Source organism: Myxine glutinosa, chromosome 9 (assembly GCF_964187855.1).
Source record: "Myxine glutinosa chromosome 9, kmMyxGlut1.1, whole genome shotgun sequence".
Lineage (NCBI taxonomy): Eukaryota > Metazoa > Chordata > Myxini > Myxiniformes > Myxinidae > Myxine > Myxine glutinosa.
In genome coordinates this window covers 42,642,063-42,660,497 of record NC_136269.1, presented here as the reverse complement: position 1 = coordinate 42,660,497, position 18,435 = coordinate 42,642,063, and the positions used below count along the sequence as shown (strand labels likewise).

General features: G+C 43.3%; 1 protein-coding gene across 8 annotated transcripts in view; it reads right to left on the bottom strand.

The window, feature by feature from the left end:
- The window catches only part of MEAK7 (MTOR associated protein MEAK7), a 66,728-nt gene that overhangs the window by 12,232 nt on the left and 36,061 nt on the right, over positions 1–18,435 (bottom strand). For 3 of the 8 annotated variants that reach the window (XR_013624526.1, XR_013624524.1, XR_013624523.1), the window contains 2 exons: positions 8,130–8,309; positions 4,091–4,201 (listed from right to left, as the gene is read on the bottom strand). Coding sequence is in view for 4 of the 8 variants with exons in the window: in XM_078784311.1 (XP_078640437.1) it covers positions 7,749–7,862; positions 8,130–8,309 (294 nt within the window). In the remaining 4 variants the exon portion in view is untranslated. Of the gene's footprint in view, positions 1–641; positions 4,202–4,733; positions 7,863–8,129; positions 8,310–18,435 lie in introns of those variants that run through there. The other 5 variants (XM_078784313.1, XM_078784314.1, XM_078784311.1 and 2 more) reach the window with 3 other exon arrangements.

Genomic DNA, 18,435 nt, shown 5'->3' with positions numbered 1-18,435 from the left:
TCGCCAAACTTTACACACATATTTGTCTTGCCCTGGAATAGACTGTGCCCAATTTTTAACTATCTCGGCCCAAGGCCTCCATTATGACGTCATAATTTGATAATTGGACCCGTACAAAACTTCATCCGATCAAGATGCAATTTCATGAGCACCATGTCGGCATAAACTGGTGGAGAAAAAAAAAATGATGACGTCATCGGTCACGTGGTTTGGCCGCCATATTTGTTCTAACACAAAAGCCTCAACAAAAGCAAATCTTAACTAGAACGGGCACTCGGTAGAGCGCATACCTTCGCCGCAGCTACTTTTGTTGCCAAAATAAAAGACTACAAGATCTGTGTAGCAAAGCATTTTGGCATTAGTTTCATACAAATTGACCGCGATATGGTAAAAAGACGATTTTGACCTTTTCATGACCTTGACCTTGACCTTTGACCCGATCGATTCCAAAATCTAATCAAATGGTTCCCGGATAATAACCTATCATCCCACCAAATTTCATGCGAATCGGTTGAATACTTTTTGAGTTATGCGAATAACATACACACACACACACAGACATACATACACACACACACACAGACATACAAATAAATACACAGCGATCAAAACATAACCTTCCGCTTTTGCGAAGGTAAAAAGATAATTGGTTTTGGGCCGTCCTTTCCGCATATCTCGTGGGATTGTGCGTTGGAGAGACGACCGTGATGGCGGGGAGTGGATGGAAAATCAAGGAAAAAAAAGTACATTCCGGGAAGTCCTCGGTCTCTGACTGATTTTTCATTTGTTTGTCTGTTTGTCTGTCTGTCTGTTTGTCCGCACAGAATAAATATGATTTTCTCTGCAACCGTTGGTCGATTGACAGGAAATTTTCACCATAGGTGCAACTCCACCTGCAGAATTTTTTCATGATAATTATGACGTCATAGGTCACGTGGTTCGGCCATCATCTTGGAAAAACCGAAAAACTTTGCACCTCTATATCTCCGAAAGCGCTGAGTAGAAAAAATTGAGACATGGCTCATTGTAAAGAACCCTCCATGGGGAATAAAATATGTTAACGATGATGTCATAGGTGCCTACATTATGACGTCATAATTCGACAAGTACAGAACTTCATCCGATCAAGATAAAATTTATTGAGCATAATCTAGGAAAAAATTAGTTTAGAAAACAAATAATGCTGACGTCATCAGTCACGCGGTTCGGCCACCATATTTGTTTTAACACAAAAGCCTTAAAAACCACTGAAAATACATCCTGGTGAGGGTTTGCAATCTCTGATTGCTCTTTTTCTTGTTCTGTCTGTATGTCAATTGCCCACAGGTCACAATTTTAAACCAATCTTCACGAAACTTCACCAAATGGTAGGGTTGGTCACAAGGAAGAAGCCAATTTATTTTGATGTCAAAATTTTAAAATTGTCATTTTTCATCCGATTGACTTGAACATTGAACAATATTTGCATACTGAGTCAGTAAATTGAGAAATCAACTATTTGAGGTCAAAAGGTCAAAGGTCAAGTCAAGGTCAAACTTTTAAAAGCATTAATTTCCATTTGATTGACTTGAAAATGAAACAGCAATTGCATAGTGCCTCATTGAATTGGGAAACCAACTATTTTAGGGTCAGAAGGTCAAAGGTCAACTCAAGGTCAAACTTCCAAATTCAATTTCTCTCTGAAAATCATCACTTTTTATCCGATTAACTTGAAGATTGAAGAAATTTGCACTGTGCATCACTGAATTGGGAAACCAACTATTTGAGGTGAAAAGGTCAAAGGTCAACTCAAGGTCAAATTTCTGATATCAATTTTCTTCTGAAAAATAATATATTTTAATCTGATTGACCCATGCTTTGATTTAGATCGTCAAGTTTAATCTTCATGAAATGGACAATTTGATGTATTCATGGCAACTGCTTTTTGGGAGGAGGGGTGGATTTTGCAAGTATCGTGCTCTGCATGACATCTTTCTTGTTTGTCCAGGTGATATCTCAGCCATCCTTTGAGCTAGGAAGCTGAAATTTGGGCACAATAGTGAGCACGTTCTTTGGCAAAAACGGTGTCTTAAAAATTTCGATTCGTCAATTAATTGAATAATTATTTAATTTATTATCGATTTATTAAGTAGTATTTATTTTATTTCTCATCTGGGCGATATCTCAGGCACCTTTTGAGCTAGGGAGCTGATATTTGGACACGAGTGACCAAATGATTTGGCTGTAAAGGTTATTATTGATATATTAATTAATCAATTTATCGATTATTTATTTTTTCATTATTCGCTTAATTAATTAATTTTGAAAAAGTTAGATTCGGATGAAACGGTGGTGATTTAGGTATTCTATTAGCCAGTTGATTAATAATTTAACCATTTTACCATTATTATTTATTTATTTTCATTTTTAATCACTTATTTATTTTCTTTCTCATCTGGGCAATATCTCAGGCACCTTCTGAGCTAGGAAGCTGATATTCGGACACGACAGTGACAGTGATTTGGCTATAAATGATATTTTTGATTTATTGATTAATCAATTACTAGATTAATTATTTATTGATTAATCAAATAATCAATGAAATGTTTAAATTTTTTTTTTTGATCGATTCATTATTTAATTAATTTTCAAAAAGCTACAGCTTCAGATGAAAGACTGGTGGTTTAGGTATGCTATCAGCCAATTGATTAAGAAATTAATTATTTTACGATTATTATTTATTTATTATATTTACATAATTAATCAATCAATTATTGTACATCTCTCATTCCCAATATTGTCTCTTTGTGCCGTGTGCTGGAGGATATGTTATTTATTTGGCATAGGGGCGGTGTATGTACTTTGAATGTATCTGTACTTGTTTTATTATTCTGTGTATTTTATATTGCTATGAACAGTCATCCTTGCGGGCTTATTCTGATACCTTCACCTGAACATGTTATTATTATGGTCAACTCGTATTATGGCCCATATACCCGTATCATATATGCACCCTATTACGTCAAATACATCACTATTATCCGTTGCTTTATTGATTATTGACTAATTAGGATATTTAACCACTTTTGTTGCGTCAATGAAGGTGAATATAAAAATTACGTCACGCTTCGATATCGCGACGTCGACAGATATGCCTCTGCCCACATTATTACATCATTATACATACTTGTACCAAGTTTGACTCAAATCCCTTCAGCTGTTCTCAAGTATCACATTTTTACCTAACATGACTTCTGACCTTTGACACAGAAATCTAATCAGTTCATCTTTTCATCATAATATTGTTGCGGTTCTAGGAACCGGCACCAAAGGCAATGGCACCCAACATAGTAAAGTAAAGCCTGTTTCCCTTTGTGTAGTAAAGCCTGGTGTTGGCTTAGCGGTTAGGATGCTGGCTTGGGATCCGAGGATCCTGGGTTCGAATCCCGGTCGATCGCTGAATTAACACCAGGGGGGTTGACTCAGCCTGTCATTCTTCCAAGGTCGGCAAATTGAGTAACAGCTCACTGGTAATTCCGTGCATGTCGCAAGAGGCGACAAACAAACAGGGTTGGTGACAAACAGGGTTGGCGGCAGGAAGGGCATCTGGCTGTAAAATATTGCTTCATAAAGGGGACCACGGTGCCCAAAAAAAGGCCAACCCCCGCTTTGCGGAGGTAAAATGGCCTCTGCAGGTGGTTCTTTCTTCCCTTTGTGTAGTGGGTTATAATGTGATACAATGCGTTGGTGAAGGGTTAAAGAGGTTTTCACCATTTCCTAGGGTTTAATTTTAGATCTGATTCGAGCGTTCGCGCATGTGCTAATTTACATTACATATCGTGCCAAAAGCTGGTTTTAATCGCACGCCACAACCCATCGGCCACTTTCGCTTATCTCCCCATAATCTTCGTTTACACGACCCCATAAGAACATAACATTTATCAATAACTAATACACATTTATATTTACACATTTTCCATTGCATTAAGACATTGCACACCCACGCCATTCATCATCACCCGACCCGAAAACCTCATCACTCCTCTTGCCACCTTTGCTTCAACCACACACGACATACCCACCTGCCATCATCCTCACCTCATCCACTTACCCCAGATGCCGCACAGCACAGAGGAGATCGCTGGAAGAGGTGGCAAGTGCCTTCATTCGCTGGACTTTGTTACACCTCAGAACAGGCAGGCGCTAATTGGCCTTTGGTGTCCTGTGGACATTTAATCATATGAATTTTACATTGTTCAGTTAAGCGGTTCTGGAGAAGATTTTTTACGTTTTATTTTCAATCCAATATGGCCACCAGGTGACGTACCCAAATGACGCCATAATTTTAATTCTTTAATCACATTGGGTAATCAGATATATGAGGTTTTAGATTTTTCGGATAATGATTAATCGGACCTGAACCAAAATCGAATTGGCTTGTTCTTGTCACATACCCAAGTCATCCACCAAGTTTCGTCCGAATCCGTCCAGAACTATTTGAAATATCGTGCGAATATTGTTTTTGGCCCCATTCAACAGTGAATCATCACTTTAAAATTATAGTATCTGGATCCATCTTAAACAAAATCGAACCCAACCTGTCCACCAAGTTTCATTTGAATCCAGTCCCCAAACTTTGAGACGTTCACAGACAAATAAACAGGGGCTAAAATAACCTCTGTCCAGTGTCCACCTTTGGTGGTGGAGGTAAAAAGTAATTTGGTCCATGTCTGTTGGACTCGAGAACAAACAAATAACCTTGAGAATTGTATTATCCTGAACGATATGCATAAGTCAATGATCACAGCAATGTGTAATTCAATGTGGAAACCGTCATCAACACTGAAAGTGAGCACGAAAACCAAGTCATTGGATAAAGGGAAATGCAAGCACTCATCCCTCATTGGTAATCTTCCGCCATCTCAAATTAACGACACACTTTGTAACACCACTAACCCTGCATTTGTAACTTTACCAACTTCATCAAGCAAATCAAAATACACCATTTGCATCTCAAAGTCATATACAGTGCATTCAGAAAGTATTCAGACCCCTTCACTTTTTTCACATTTTGTTATGTTGCAGCCTTTTGCTGAAATCGTTTAAATTCATTTTTTCCCTCATCAATCGACACTCAATACCCCATAATGACAAAGAGAAAACAGGATTTTAGAAAGTTTTGCAAATTTATTAAAAAGAAAAAACTGAAATATCACATTGACATAAGTATTCAGACCCTTTGCTATGACACTTGAAATTTAGCTCAGGTGCCTCCCATTTCTCTTGATCATCTTTGAGATGTTTCTACACCTTGATTGGAGTCCACCTGTGGTAAATTCAATTGATTGGACATGATTTGGAAAGGCACACACCTGTCTATATAAGGTCTCACAGCTGACTATGCATATCAGAGCAAAAACCAAGCCATGAGGTCGAAGGAACTGCCTGCAGAGCTCAGAGACAGGATTGTGTCGAGGCACAGATCTGGGGAAGCCTACAAAAAAATTCTGCTGCATTGAAGGTTCCCAAGAGCACAGTGGCCTCCATAATTCTTAAATGGAAGAACTTTGGAACAACCAGGACTCTTCCTCGAGCTGGCCACCCGGCCAAACTGAGCAATCGGGGGAGAAGGGCCTTGGTAATAGAAGTGACCAAGAACCTGATGGTCTCTCTGGCTGAGCTCCAGCGTTCCTGTGTGGAGATGGGAGAAACTTCCAGAAGGACAACCATAACTGCAACACTCCACCGATCTGGGCTTTATGGCAGAGTGGTCAGAGAGAAGCCAAACAGTTCAATCTTGGTTTCATCAGACCACAGAATCTTGTTTCTCAGTCTGAGAGTCCTTTCGGTGCTTTTTTGCAAACTACAAGCGGCTTTCATGTGTCTTTCACTGAGGAGAGGCTTCCGTCTGATCTCAAAACATCTCAAAGGTGATCAAGAGAAATGGGAGGCACCTGAGCTAAATTTCAAGTGTCATAGCAAAGGGTATGAATACTTATGTCAGTGATATTTCAGTTTTTTATTTTAAATAAATTTGCAAAACTTTCTAAAATCCTGTTTTCTCTTTGTCATTATGGTGTATTGAGTGAAGATTGATGAGGGAAAAAATGAATTTAAACGATTTCAGTACAAGGCTGCAACATAACAAAATGTGAAAAAAGTGAAGGGGTCTGAATACTTTCTGAATGCACTGTACAAAAAATAAATAGCAGCAGAAGCCTCTAGATTTATAATCGTTTTCTTTGCAGCTTCGAGCTGCTGATCGCATCACTGCAGGAAGCATGGCTGTACAACCGACGCGGTGCCCCATGTTGGTTCGAGAAGGAATTGTCCACCGCACCTTTCCTATGCCATCCCCAGGTGCTGCATAACGTCATTGCCGGGCACCGAAGTGGGCTTGGCAATGACGCACGCTGAAAGGGAGTACTCAGTTTTCACTCTGGTTGTTTGTTTTCTTGCTTTCTTGTTTGTTTGTTTGTCCAAGCAATATCTCCTTTGAGTTCCATCCTTTGAGCTAGGAAGCTGAAATTTCGGCACAGTAGTGAGCAAGTCCTTTGTCAAAAACGTTATTTTTTGTTTTTTGATTAATCAATTAATTGAGGATTTATTTAATTATTAGCGATTAATTAAGTACTTATTTAATTAATTAAATTTCCTTTCTCTTCTGACCATTAACTCAGGCACCTTTTGAGTTAGGAAGCTGATATTTGGACATGCTAATAATGACCAGGTGATTTGGATGCAAAGGCTATTTTTGATTAATTAATTAATCAATTAATCGATTAATTATTTAATTATTCGATTAATGATGAAATTTTTTTTTTTTTGAAGTTACAGATTCTGATGAAATGGTGGTGGTTTATGTGTTCTATGACCGAATTGCTTAATAATTAAATTTGTTAATGATCATTATTTATTTATTTTCATTATTAATCATTTATTTATTTTCTTTCTCATTTGACCAATATCTCAGGCACCTTTTGAGCTATGAAGCTAATATTTGGACACGACAGTGACCAAGTGATGTGGCTATCAAGGATATTTTTGATTTATTGATTAATCATTTAATCGATTAATTATTTATTTATTAATCAATTAGTTATTTAATTTTTTATTAATGACTTATTTAATTAAATTTCTAAAAGATTCATCTTCGGATGAAGCACTAGTGGTTGTTATGCTATTAGCCAATTGATTAAGAAAATATGTTGTGATAATCTTTTATTGATTTTAATTGTACAATTAATCAATCAATTATTGTACACCCCTCCCTCCCAACGCAGCCTCAATGAGCTGCACTGCGGTATTGCCGGGGGCCTGAGGCGCCCCGGCAATGCCGCGCTGTAGGATATTTAATTATTTGGCATGGGGGCGGTGTACTTTGAATGTATCTGTACTTGTTTGGAATTTGGCTATGGTGCTGGCGATAGTTCGCCTACTCTTCATGAAAGACTTTTATTTTTAAATTTTTAACGTGGGATATTTAACATCCACCAACTAATGGTGGCAGATGGGACACGCAGTTTAACGTCCTCCATCCAAGGGACGGCACACACATTGATGAATTCCCTTGCTCGTGAAACACCAGGACGACATTTTATAGCTGAGTCAGGCTTCAAACCTAGGATAGACGGCTCAGAGGTGAGTGTGGGTATAGCTAGACCATCCTGCCAGCCCATCGATTTATAAAACCTTGGAGCAAGCTGAAGTTTCAAACGAGTCACAAATTTTCCTTGCTTTGATGACTTGTCCTTCAACAGCAGGATTCTTCATTCTTCTTCATGTGGCTCTCGCAAGCCAGTGCTGTGTCTGCTCTTGCCCACCATCTCCAGGATAGCTTGGGACTCTGGATCAGCATCCAGGACACTACGCCCATCAAGACTCTTTATAGTTTGTGGGCGAGAGGAAGGGGAGGCTGGTTAATCAATGGATTTCATCTTTATCCCTCCTAATCACATGGAGAAAAAAATGGTCGGATGCACATCCATTTGTGAAACCTGCTCTTTTTGTTCCATAGCTTTACAGCTTTCATGGTTTGTCGTTTCCAATCCTGTCATTTTACAATCTGGACGTACCAGTTTAAATCCGCACAGACTGGCAGAATAAATGTAAATGATGGTGTTGCAGTATCTGTGTGAACTCCTGCTCACCTTTTTATTCACTGCTGGCTCACCCAAAGCCCACACCTCCAGGCACTCAAGGTTGAAGTCCTCATGTGCAGATAGCTGTGGGCTGCCATACGTTGTACAGCTTGGCTTAGCACGGCTGTGGCCTTTCCCAAAGTCACTGTCCAACCACAAACCAAAATAGCCATGCTGGCCCCCCATGCCCTGGGTGGACAATGCAAGCGAGAGTTGCTACCATGAGATTTAAAGACTCACGAATGGAACCGACAAGGGGAAATAAGTTTTTGCTCCTCAATACCACAGCTTAGATTGAATAATTTACAATTCCCTGTCAATGCAAGAGCTAGACTGCAAAGGGTGAGACATTAAAATCACAACTATAACGGCACTCGGTAGAGTGCATACCTATGCCAGGCTGAACAGTTTACGTTTTGTATCCCACTGATAGGCCAAATCTGGATCCGGACCTGTGATCAAAATCAAATCGGCTTGTTTTTGTGACCTACCCAACTCATCCACCAAGTTATATCATAACCTGTCCACAACTTTTGGAGATATCATGCTACAGTAATACCCTGATTTACATCTCACCTTTTTACGTCGTTTCGCAAATGTATCATCACGTTATTAATACCACGACCCGACTTGCGTCACCTCATCTCACACTTACATTGCTTTAAAAGCCATACCTTTTATTCTCGAGCGTTTTCAGAACTTATAAGACCCCCAGAATACATCGTGAAAGTACCAAATCAGAGATATCAAAATTGCGGAAAGAACTACTGTACTTTGCTTCACACATAAAGGTACTGCATGACGTTCAAACGTGAAAGTACCATACCTCTCCATCGGGCATCTCTCCCTATCCATTTTTGCCCATCCAATTTTCTGCCAATCAAATTTGCCAATCATTACTGCCAATCATTTTTACGCATCAAATTTGCCAATCCAATTTGCCAATCATCAATTTCCTACCCCTATTCGTCCATTATTCTGAGCCTCGGTACGTCATGACATTTTCAAAGCTCAGCTTCGCAAAGCCGCGCAATGCATACGGGTGGTTTGGTCGCCTGCAGGTTGGGTCCGTCCGGCATTCGGTTCAGGGGAGGAGGTTTGGTTGGGCCGAGATTCAAAGCACCATCCCAGCGCGGGGCCTTTCGGTCTCCCGCGCGGTGGGCCAACCTTGCCCGGGTAGAACGCCACCACCACAAGGGGGCGCCGTTCCGATCCCTCCTACCTTCCCTCGAACCGGGCCGGTCGCCTTGCCTGGCGACCGTGCGGGGCGGGGTCCGGCCCGGATCGTGCGCGGCGCTCCGAACAGGAGCCACGCAGCACCGATCCCCGCCGGCTCCCGCAATACACACAGCCTGGCACGGACCGAGAACTCGCGTCGGTTAAACGTCGGTCTAACCGCTATCCCGTTTAACGTCGATGCTCCCCTTACATGCTCACACCACTCGTTCCGTTCGTTGCACATACATCCCATACTCTCCGTCAATTCCACCACCGCACTCTCTGTTACACACCACTCCTCTCGCGCACCTTCTTGCGCACACTCGTCATTCGCACACTTCCTTAACACACCTCCTCGCGCACTCTCCCTCGGTACGTACTCCGTACCACTCATGGGGTGCACTCTTGCATCCACCCACTCACGCGCTCCGATGTGCATTCGCTCCAGCACCCGGTATCACTCCCACACTTTGTAACACACTCACTCTTCGACGCACACTTTTTCCTCACAAGCACGCCATTTCCACTCACACCACTCACAAGAGACCCTCCACCAACGCCCGGATGCTTTCTCGAGCCCAAGCAGGCGAAAATTCTTTTTGCGCCAAACATCCTCCTGCAAAATCTCCCCGCACAATATACAGCACGACTCACCTGGGCGCTTCTTCTCCTTCGCTCCAACACCACCTGCAAACTTTCATTGGTGTTAATAAGCACAGCATCATGATGCGAATCCAGACTTTGTGCATTTTCCATTTCTCCCTGCCGTGAGTGCTTTTCTACATCTGCGGTCTCTCCAATTCCAATTTCCACTACTGCTTCGATTGATTCAGACTTAATTTCTTTTTTCTTTCCCTCGACGACCGCTGGTCCGAATAAAATTTTCTCTCCTACCTCGGCGGTCGCCAGCTTCCCCATACCCCGGGTCGCGATTTCTACCCCGGTCCAGTTACCTGCACTTTGCTCCACCTCGCTTTCTCCGCGCTTCTCACACCGTGTTACCTCGTCGCGTACCCCCGCAATCCTTTCGCCCGATCTGCTCCCATGGTTCTCCCCTATTGCCAAATTCGTCCCCATCTTTTGCATATCACACCTGGATTCCTCCCTTTTTGACTCTGCATTCATTTCTTTTAGTTCCTTAGTCAATCCCCCTAATTTGGTTTTCCAATCATTTCCCATTTCCTCAATTTGGTTTCCCAATTGCTCTTCCATTGCATCCAGTTTTTGATCCCTCTTTACCATCCATGCCAAAATTTCAGCCATGAATGATTGAAAGTCCCCTGGTATCGCGGGCTCAGCACTCGCCACTATGTGCGAGGCGCCGCCATCTTGTGCTGCTGCAACCTCGTGCGAGGCGCCGCCATCTTGTGCGCCTGCAGCCCCCGCTACCGCACCCTCATTGCTCTCCTCCTCCCTGGGGTCCTGGATTGCCTCTAGCCCCTCTTCTACCTCCCCTACCGGCACCCGATCACCTTGATCATCCATGGCACGACTTTAATTTAGGTGTTAATAAAAATTTCGTCCGCTCCAAATTTTGACCAAATTTTTTGATGTTTTTAAAAATTTGGTTCGGGTCTAAAATCCAAACTCCTTGACACCAATTGTTACGGCCAATAGCACAATTGGTGTCTAAAATTTGGTCTAAATAAATTTAGTCCCAGGTTCCAGATCCCACTCCTGACACCAATTGTTACGGATCTCGGTTTCGGCACTCCCCTTACCGAGGGGGGTTTAATCCCCTCGTCTTTTAAGCTGGCCACCCGAGTCCTGGAACTATCTCGCCACTTCCGGTCAGCGCTGAATAGGGTAGTAGGCCAATTATTCCTATGACCTAAGTACCAGCGCCTTCCGGTAAGCGAGGAAATGAGCCCCGCCTGAGCCGCGACTGTAATGGACACGCCGAGCGAAGCGAGCCACGACTCAGGCCGTTAACAAAAGACTAACCCGGTTATAAAGCGTTGGCCAAATCGTGCCACAGGTACTCAATCGAAAGAAGGGACTAAAGCGATCGGATGAGAGGAAGCCAAAGAACCAACAAGGGTAAAGGAAGAACACAGGTTTATTTCTATACTAAAAGAGGAAACGAAAGAAAGGCATTTACAAGGAGGAAAAAGCAGATACACAGGGCAAGCCTTAAAACAGTCTTAATTATCAACGCCCAGACAGAACAATCACAGACTTACACAAAAGGGGAATAAGCAGGCAGGAATCACTGGAAGAAGGAGAAGGTCCAGGTGGGACAACAGGGCTGGAAGGTTCAGCAGGGTACAGCAAGGAGGTCCGCTCCAGGTCCACGCTCCGGGCTGGAAGCGAGCAGCCAGCGGCAGGTACACGTAGTCGTTTCACACGGTAGGGCTTTTTGAAGCAGCTTGTCACAGAGCTCCGCGTAGCTTCGTCTCTCTCTGCCTTCTTCGTCCAACTCTCTTCCAACTCATCCAACCTTCTCACCGACTCGCCAAGCAGTCCCTTGCAGTCACTTTTATTGCTGTCTTCAAAATCAAGCCGCCGGCTGATGACCCGCCTACCGGTTGGCTCACTGCGGTGCTGGTTGGCCGGTAAGGGCTTGCTGACTCCACCTCCGATGACGAGCTGACGTGCCACACCTTGTTCTGGTGGCTCCTCCCGCTTCTTCCTCGGCCCGACCGCATGGCCAATGGCGGCTGGTGGGGAGTTAGAACACCACTCGCACCGCTTTTGAAGGGAAGTTTGGGCCTACTCTTATTTGATTAATGCAACGCAGATTCAACTACTGGGAACAGATCCTTAACTGAAACACATAATAATGAGATATCTACGAAGAGGTCCTATGGTTCGCTACGTGTTGTTCATGGACTAACTAGGGTGCGATCTTTAACCAGCCAATTGATGGGGATATCTACAGGGGGACATTTATAAGGGATACATTTACTAAAATTTACTAGTGAAGGTTCTAAAAACCGTAAAAAAAAAAAAAAAAAAAAAAAAAAAAATATATATATATATATATATATATATATTAGCCGAAAGCACCCGGCATTGCCCAGGTTCTTTTTGAATGAATTTACTACTATAATTCAGCTTTTACTCATGGCCGTAGAAGATTGACTACTATAATTCAGCTCATCTTTTAATTGTGAAATGGGCCTAGACCGGCCGAGGCGGCCTCACCACCAAGCCAATAACCTTCCTGGGGCCCGTCCCGACATTTTTAGTTCTTTTTGAATGAACTTACTACTATAATTCAGCTTTTACTCGCGGCCGTAGAAGATCGACTACGATAATTCAGCTCAGCTTTTAATTGCGAAATGGGCCTAGCCCAGCCGAGGCGGCCTCACCACCTAGCCAATAACCTTCCTGGGGCCCGTCCCAACATTTTAAGTTCTTTTTGAATGAACTTACTACTATAATTCAGCTTTTACTCGCGGCCGTAGAAGATTGACTACTATAATTCAGCTCAGCTTTTAATTGCGAAATGGGCCCAGCCCGGCCGAGGCGGCCTCGACGGGCCTCGCCACCTAACCTAAAACCTTCCTGGGGCCCATTGTTACGTGTTCGTTCCCGACCTCCTGGTCTCGGTATACCTCCGAACCCCGGGAGGAATCACGGCAGAAAAATATATATTTCCGTGTCGAAATCAATAGGGAAACAACACCAATGATTACGAACAAACCAATAATATATATTATAAATCACACAGGAATAACATTACCACAAATGACAATTAAGAGTGCACTCTCTATTCCATCAGCTAGCATGCATAAAGTAACTCACAGTGTTCCAAGTGAGTGGAAAGAACCTTCCCCAATGTCTCTATATTCCCGTCTTCGAGCTCAGAGTTGGTCCCCTCCAGTGATCAACGGAACGATGTCGATTCAAAACCAGAATCTCGTTCCGAGGGCAGGCACAGACACGCCGCCCAAAACGGCACCAAGGCGCACGCGGCCCAAAGCGGAGAAAAGGGTCACGTGGTTAAAGTGGCACAAAAGCGCACTCACGGCGACTGGGAAATCCAAAGGCCCCCTCCAGGTACGAACTTTCACTGTTCACGGTCAGCGAGCCGCAAAGTAATCGTCAGAAGCCTCGGTGCACACACACACCACAGATACGTCTGAACGCGGTGGAAACGGTTGACGAAGCAAGGAAAGTTTGCTCGACGTGCGAAGCGCACGAGTCAAAATGGCGGACGGCTCGCACTTGAGAGGTAATCACACGACGATGATTCCTCCGAATCCAACGCCAACCTGACAGCAGGTTTGATCAGTCACAGCGATAACAACTTTATCGGGGAATCCCTTTCCAGGAAACCCAAAGTTCACTCGTGTCTCCTGCTCGACAACGTTCGATCCAGAACGCAAAGCAACCAGCTTCTTATCCGACTTTTCTCACTGCCTCCTCCTCTTCATCACCTCCTTGTCTTCCGGTTCGGGTTCCTGTATCATTTTAAGGTAACCTTTTAAACTTTTAATAACTGTTCATGAACAATAAACCTTTGGAAGACATAGTACATAAAATCAGAAATCTTTCAAGTGGAGGAAAACCACAACAGCGGAAGTGACGAATCCGTAACACCCATCCCGACATTTTTTGTTTCAGAGGTTTCCTCCTATATAGTACATAAAATCAGAAATCTTTCAAGTGGAGGAAAACCACAACAGCGGAAGTGACGAATCCGTAACACCCATCCCGACATTTTTTGTTTCAGAGGTTTCCTCCTATATAAGTACATAAAATCAGAAATCTTTCAAGTGGAGGAAAACCACAACAGCGGAAGTGACGAATCCGTAACACCCATCCCGACATTTTTTGTTTCAGAGGTTTCCTCCTATCTTTCACCGTTCAGGAGATTAGCACGTGCAGACAAACAAACAAACAAACACTTTCTTATATATCTATCTTCTATCTTCTATATATATAAAAGAAAGTTTTTGTTTGTTTGCACGTGCTACTCTCCTGAACGGTGAATGATAGGAGGAAACCTCTGAAACAAAAAATGTCGGGACGGGCCCCGGGAAGGTTATAGGCTAGGTGGCGAGGCCGGTCGAGGCAGCCTCGACCGGGCTGGGCCGATTTCGCAATTAAAAGCTGAGCTGAATTATAGTAGTCAATCTTCTACGGCCACGGGTAAAAGCTGAATTATAGTAGTAAATTCATTCAAAAAGAACCTGGGCAACGCCAGGTGCTTTCGGCTAGCATATAATAGAAGATAGAAGAAGATATCGAAGAAGATTATATATATATATATATATATATATATATATACAGTGAACCCTCGTTTATCGCGGGGGTTACGTTCCAGAACCCCCCGCGATAAACGAAAATCCGCGAAGTAGCGACCATATTTTTTTTTTTTTTTTTTATATATTTTAAAGCATTATGAACTCCCCACACTCTTATTAACCTTTCCCATACTCTTATAAACACTTCCTATACTCTTAAACACTTTTTACACTCTTAAACATACGTAATTTTAACAACATATAAAATTCTAATGGGTACTCACCATTGAAGATACTGTAGCTACCCATGGGTTCCCCAAGCAAGACCAGCATCAGAATCTCCTTGCTCCAGCCGGTGACGTCACCGGCGGGGATTCCCGGCGCGAGAGTGGCTGGTCACGTGACCGCTAAAGCGTGCCGCGCTTTGCGGGTATAATCAGCTACACCTGTTGATCACGTGACCACCGATTCACCGAAGCACGCCACGCTTGAGAGGCGTGGCTTTCGGTTTCTGGTTGTGCTTTATAATGCAGCCCGATAAATGGGCTTTTCAGTGTTCCCGAGTTGGTTTTGAGAATAAATATCTTCTCGGACGAGTTTGTGTCTTGCCCGTCATTTCGTCCGTATCAAGCAAGAGCCCCGGCTCTTCAATACTACAACTTGCGTGATGAAGATGATGATGAATTAGCTGTGCAGTACTGATGACGATGAAGGTGATGACGATGATGAATGTACTGGCGTTTTCCATACGCACGACTCTTTGTCTACCCTTCTACTGTACACTATGTACAGTATTTTATTTCTTGTAATATGTTTTAAATACTGTATTTTTCTTATTTCTTTACGTTTTTTAATTTTTTAGGCTAGAAAATGCTTATTTTACCACAAAAATATTTAAAATAATAGTATATAAAAATACATTTATACCGCAAAATCCCGCGATATAGCGAAAAATCCGCGATATAATTTTACATATACTAGCGAGAAAAAACCGCGATGTACCGAATCCGCGAAAAGTGAACCGCGATATAGCGAGGGATGACTGTATATATATATATATATATATATATATATATATATATATATATCAGTCACTATGCGACCTTCATATCATCAGTGGAGAACCGCCAGCAAGGTGTCCCATACAGCTGCTGCTGCACCTTGCTGGGAGCGATACGCACCGCCTGCCACGCGGTGACGTTATCTCTGGTATCCACTCATCATATGGAGTCGACCTGGTTGCGGTTGGGAGTTACTAATAATGGTATCTGTAATCTGGTTCTCCAACCTAATGAGCGGACAACATGACGTCATCGCCATGTAACTCCCAACCGCAACCAGGTCGACTCCATATGATGAGTGGATACCAGAGATAACGTCACCGCGTGGCAGGCGGTGCGTATCGCTCCCAGCAAGGTGCAGCAGCAGCTGTATGGGACACCTTGCTGGCGGTTCTCCACTGATGATATGAAGGTCGCATAGTGACTGATATAAAAACCGAAAGGGTCACAGAGTTACAAGTGTATGGAAAGCCTCACTGCGTTGCCCTGATGAAGCCCCAACAAGGGCGAAACCAGGTCGGTAACTGTGAGTTTTGCATGCACTTGTGACAGTATCTGTATTTATAATCCGTAATGACGCACTGCTAGATGGTTCCTCTGGAACTTTGCAGGCAAGGCGGACGTGCATGGCGATGACGTCATGTTGTCCGCTCATTAGGTTGGAGAACCAGATTACAGATACCATTATATATATATATATATATATATATATATATATATATATATATATATATATATATATATATATATATATATATATATATATATATATATATATATATATATATATATATATATATTGTTGCGGATATGAGGATTGTATTTTTTTATTGTGTTGTATTGTATAGTAAATGGTTGTGAATTATTGTTTTAGTCTGAGCCCTCCTTGCTCCAGTGTGTATAAAGGTCAAAGGGCGTTCCCGTAGTTAGTTCCATAAAGCATACATGAAGGACACTATAATATCCCTGTTCAGTAGTTTATTTCCTTATTCTGTGTATTAGGTTAAGGCTTTGTCTTCCATTAAAATGACACTCCATTGCACCAAGTGAAATAAGATAGAGTCCCTTCATTCTCATTCCCAAAAACCTCCATTTCCCCTTTCGTCATGGCCAAGCCTCAATTTGCCAATTACATCCCCTCCATAACCACCATTGAACATGTGCTCGGGTCGGGGAAGAAAGGCGTGCCCGCCCGTCGTCATCAAGGGCGGAGCCAGAGGGTCGCGCGACCAACCATGGCCGAGGTGAGCACACCGATGGGCGTGTCCTGAAGGCTGGCGGCTTAATCGCCGGAGGCGCTATAAAGGCGCGTGCGCAAGAAGTGCGCGAGTTGCGTAGAGAGGTCCATGACAAGAGAGGTCCATGACAAAGAGAGGTCCATGACAAAGAGAGGTCCATGACAAAGAGAGGTCCATGACAAGAGTGGCGGCTGCATCCACAGCAGCTTGAGCCACCGAAACTGCATCCACAGCAGCTTGAGCCACCGAAACTGCATCCACAGCAGCTTGAGCCACCGAAACTGCAGCCACAGCAGCTTGGAACCAGACGGACGTTTTGAGCAGGACCGAAAAGGAACGGCGGCTGCCAAACGCGCTGCGGTATCCGTGGACCGGCCTCCCCCCTCCAGCCATCCACCTCCTGCCATTCCTATCATCATCCCCCGTGTAAGTGTGTTCGTAGTCTGTCTTTTGTCTTGTCCCTGGGAATAAGTTAAGCCTGTTAGATAAGCTAGTATTTTCACTGTCTCTAAAACCTGTATATTATTTTCTTATCTTTCCTTCTTCCTTGGTTATTTTGAGCATGTAAATAGTAGAAATAAATTTAGTAGTATTTCCAACCTTTTGGTTGTCTGCTTCTTCTTCACATCCGTGTCGCCTTAGTCTTTTCCCTATTGAATATCTGTGGCGCGATCTGGCCAACGTTCGGGAATCGGGTTAGTCGGGGTAACTGTACGACCGCGGGGCCATCCGCTCGGCAAACATAACATCTTATCCGCGGGCCGTAACAATATATATATATATATATATATATATATATATATATATATATATATATATATATATATATATATATATATATATATATATATATATATTTGAGGATTTGGGAACTGTGTGTAATTCGATGTAAATTTTCCCCTTTTGTATGTTGTAAATCTTCTTGTAAATATCACCCTCCAATTGTAAAGATCAAAGGTCGTCCTTAGTTAAGCCATCGCACACACGTAGCCAATCATAAGATTCCCTCAGTAGTTATGTCCTTAGTAAATGTCAGTATAAGGCTCTGTGGTCCACTAATTCATTGCGTTGCATCAATTAAATAAGATAGATCCCCTTTCATATCCCAAAGCTTCCATTGCCAATTGCATTGGGCGGTTGTCTGCATTTGCCGCCATTGCCACATGCTCTGTTTCGGAGAAGAAAGGCGTGTCTCCGACCTCGTCATGAGAATGAGGAGTGAGCCAGCCCCCGATCAACCAACCAAGGATGAGGGGTTTGGCTTTGCGGGGGCGTGGAGAGAACGTTCGCGTAGGCTTGAGGGTGTGGCCTATATAACCCGCAGCCGACGCCCCCACAAAAGAGAGAGGGAAAGCGGATGGACCGGTGGAGAGCATGCGGCGCATGAGGCGGAGGAATCCCTGAAAGAGCACGCGACGCAGTAGCACGCAGCAGCTTCGGGTTTCAACGGCAGTATCGACCGTGGCCGCAAAGGAACGCGCCGTGCGAGACCGATCAAGAGGGCGGCGGCTGCTCCCTCCCGACCCGACCGTGCTTCGGTCCGAGCTGAACCTTCCTCTCCCTCCAGCCAATTCACTCTGCAAATTCCCCATTCGTGTAAGTC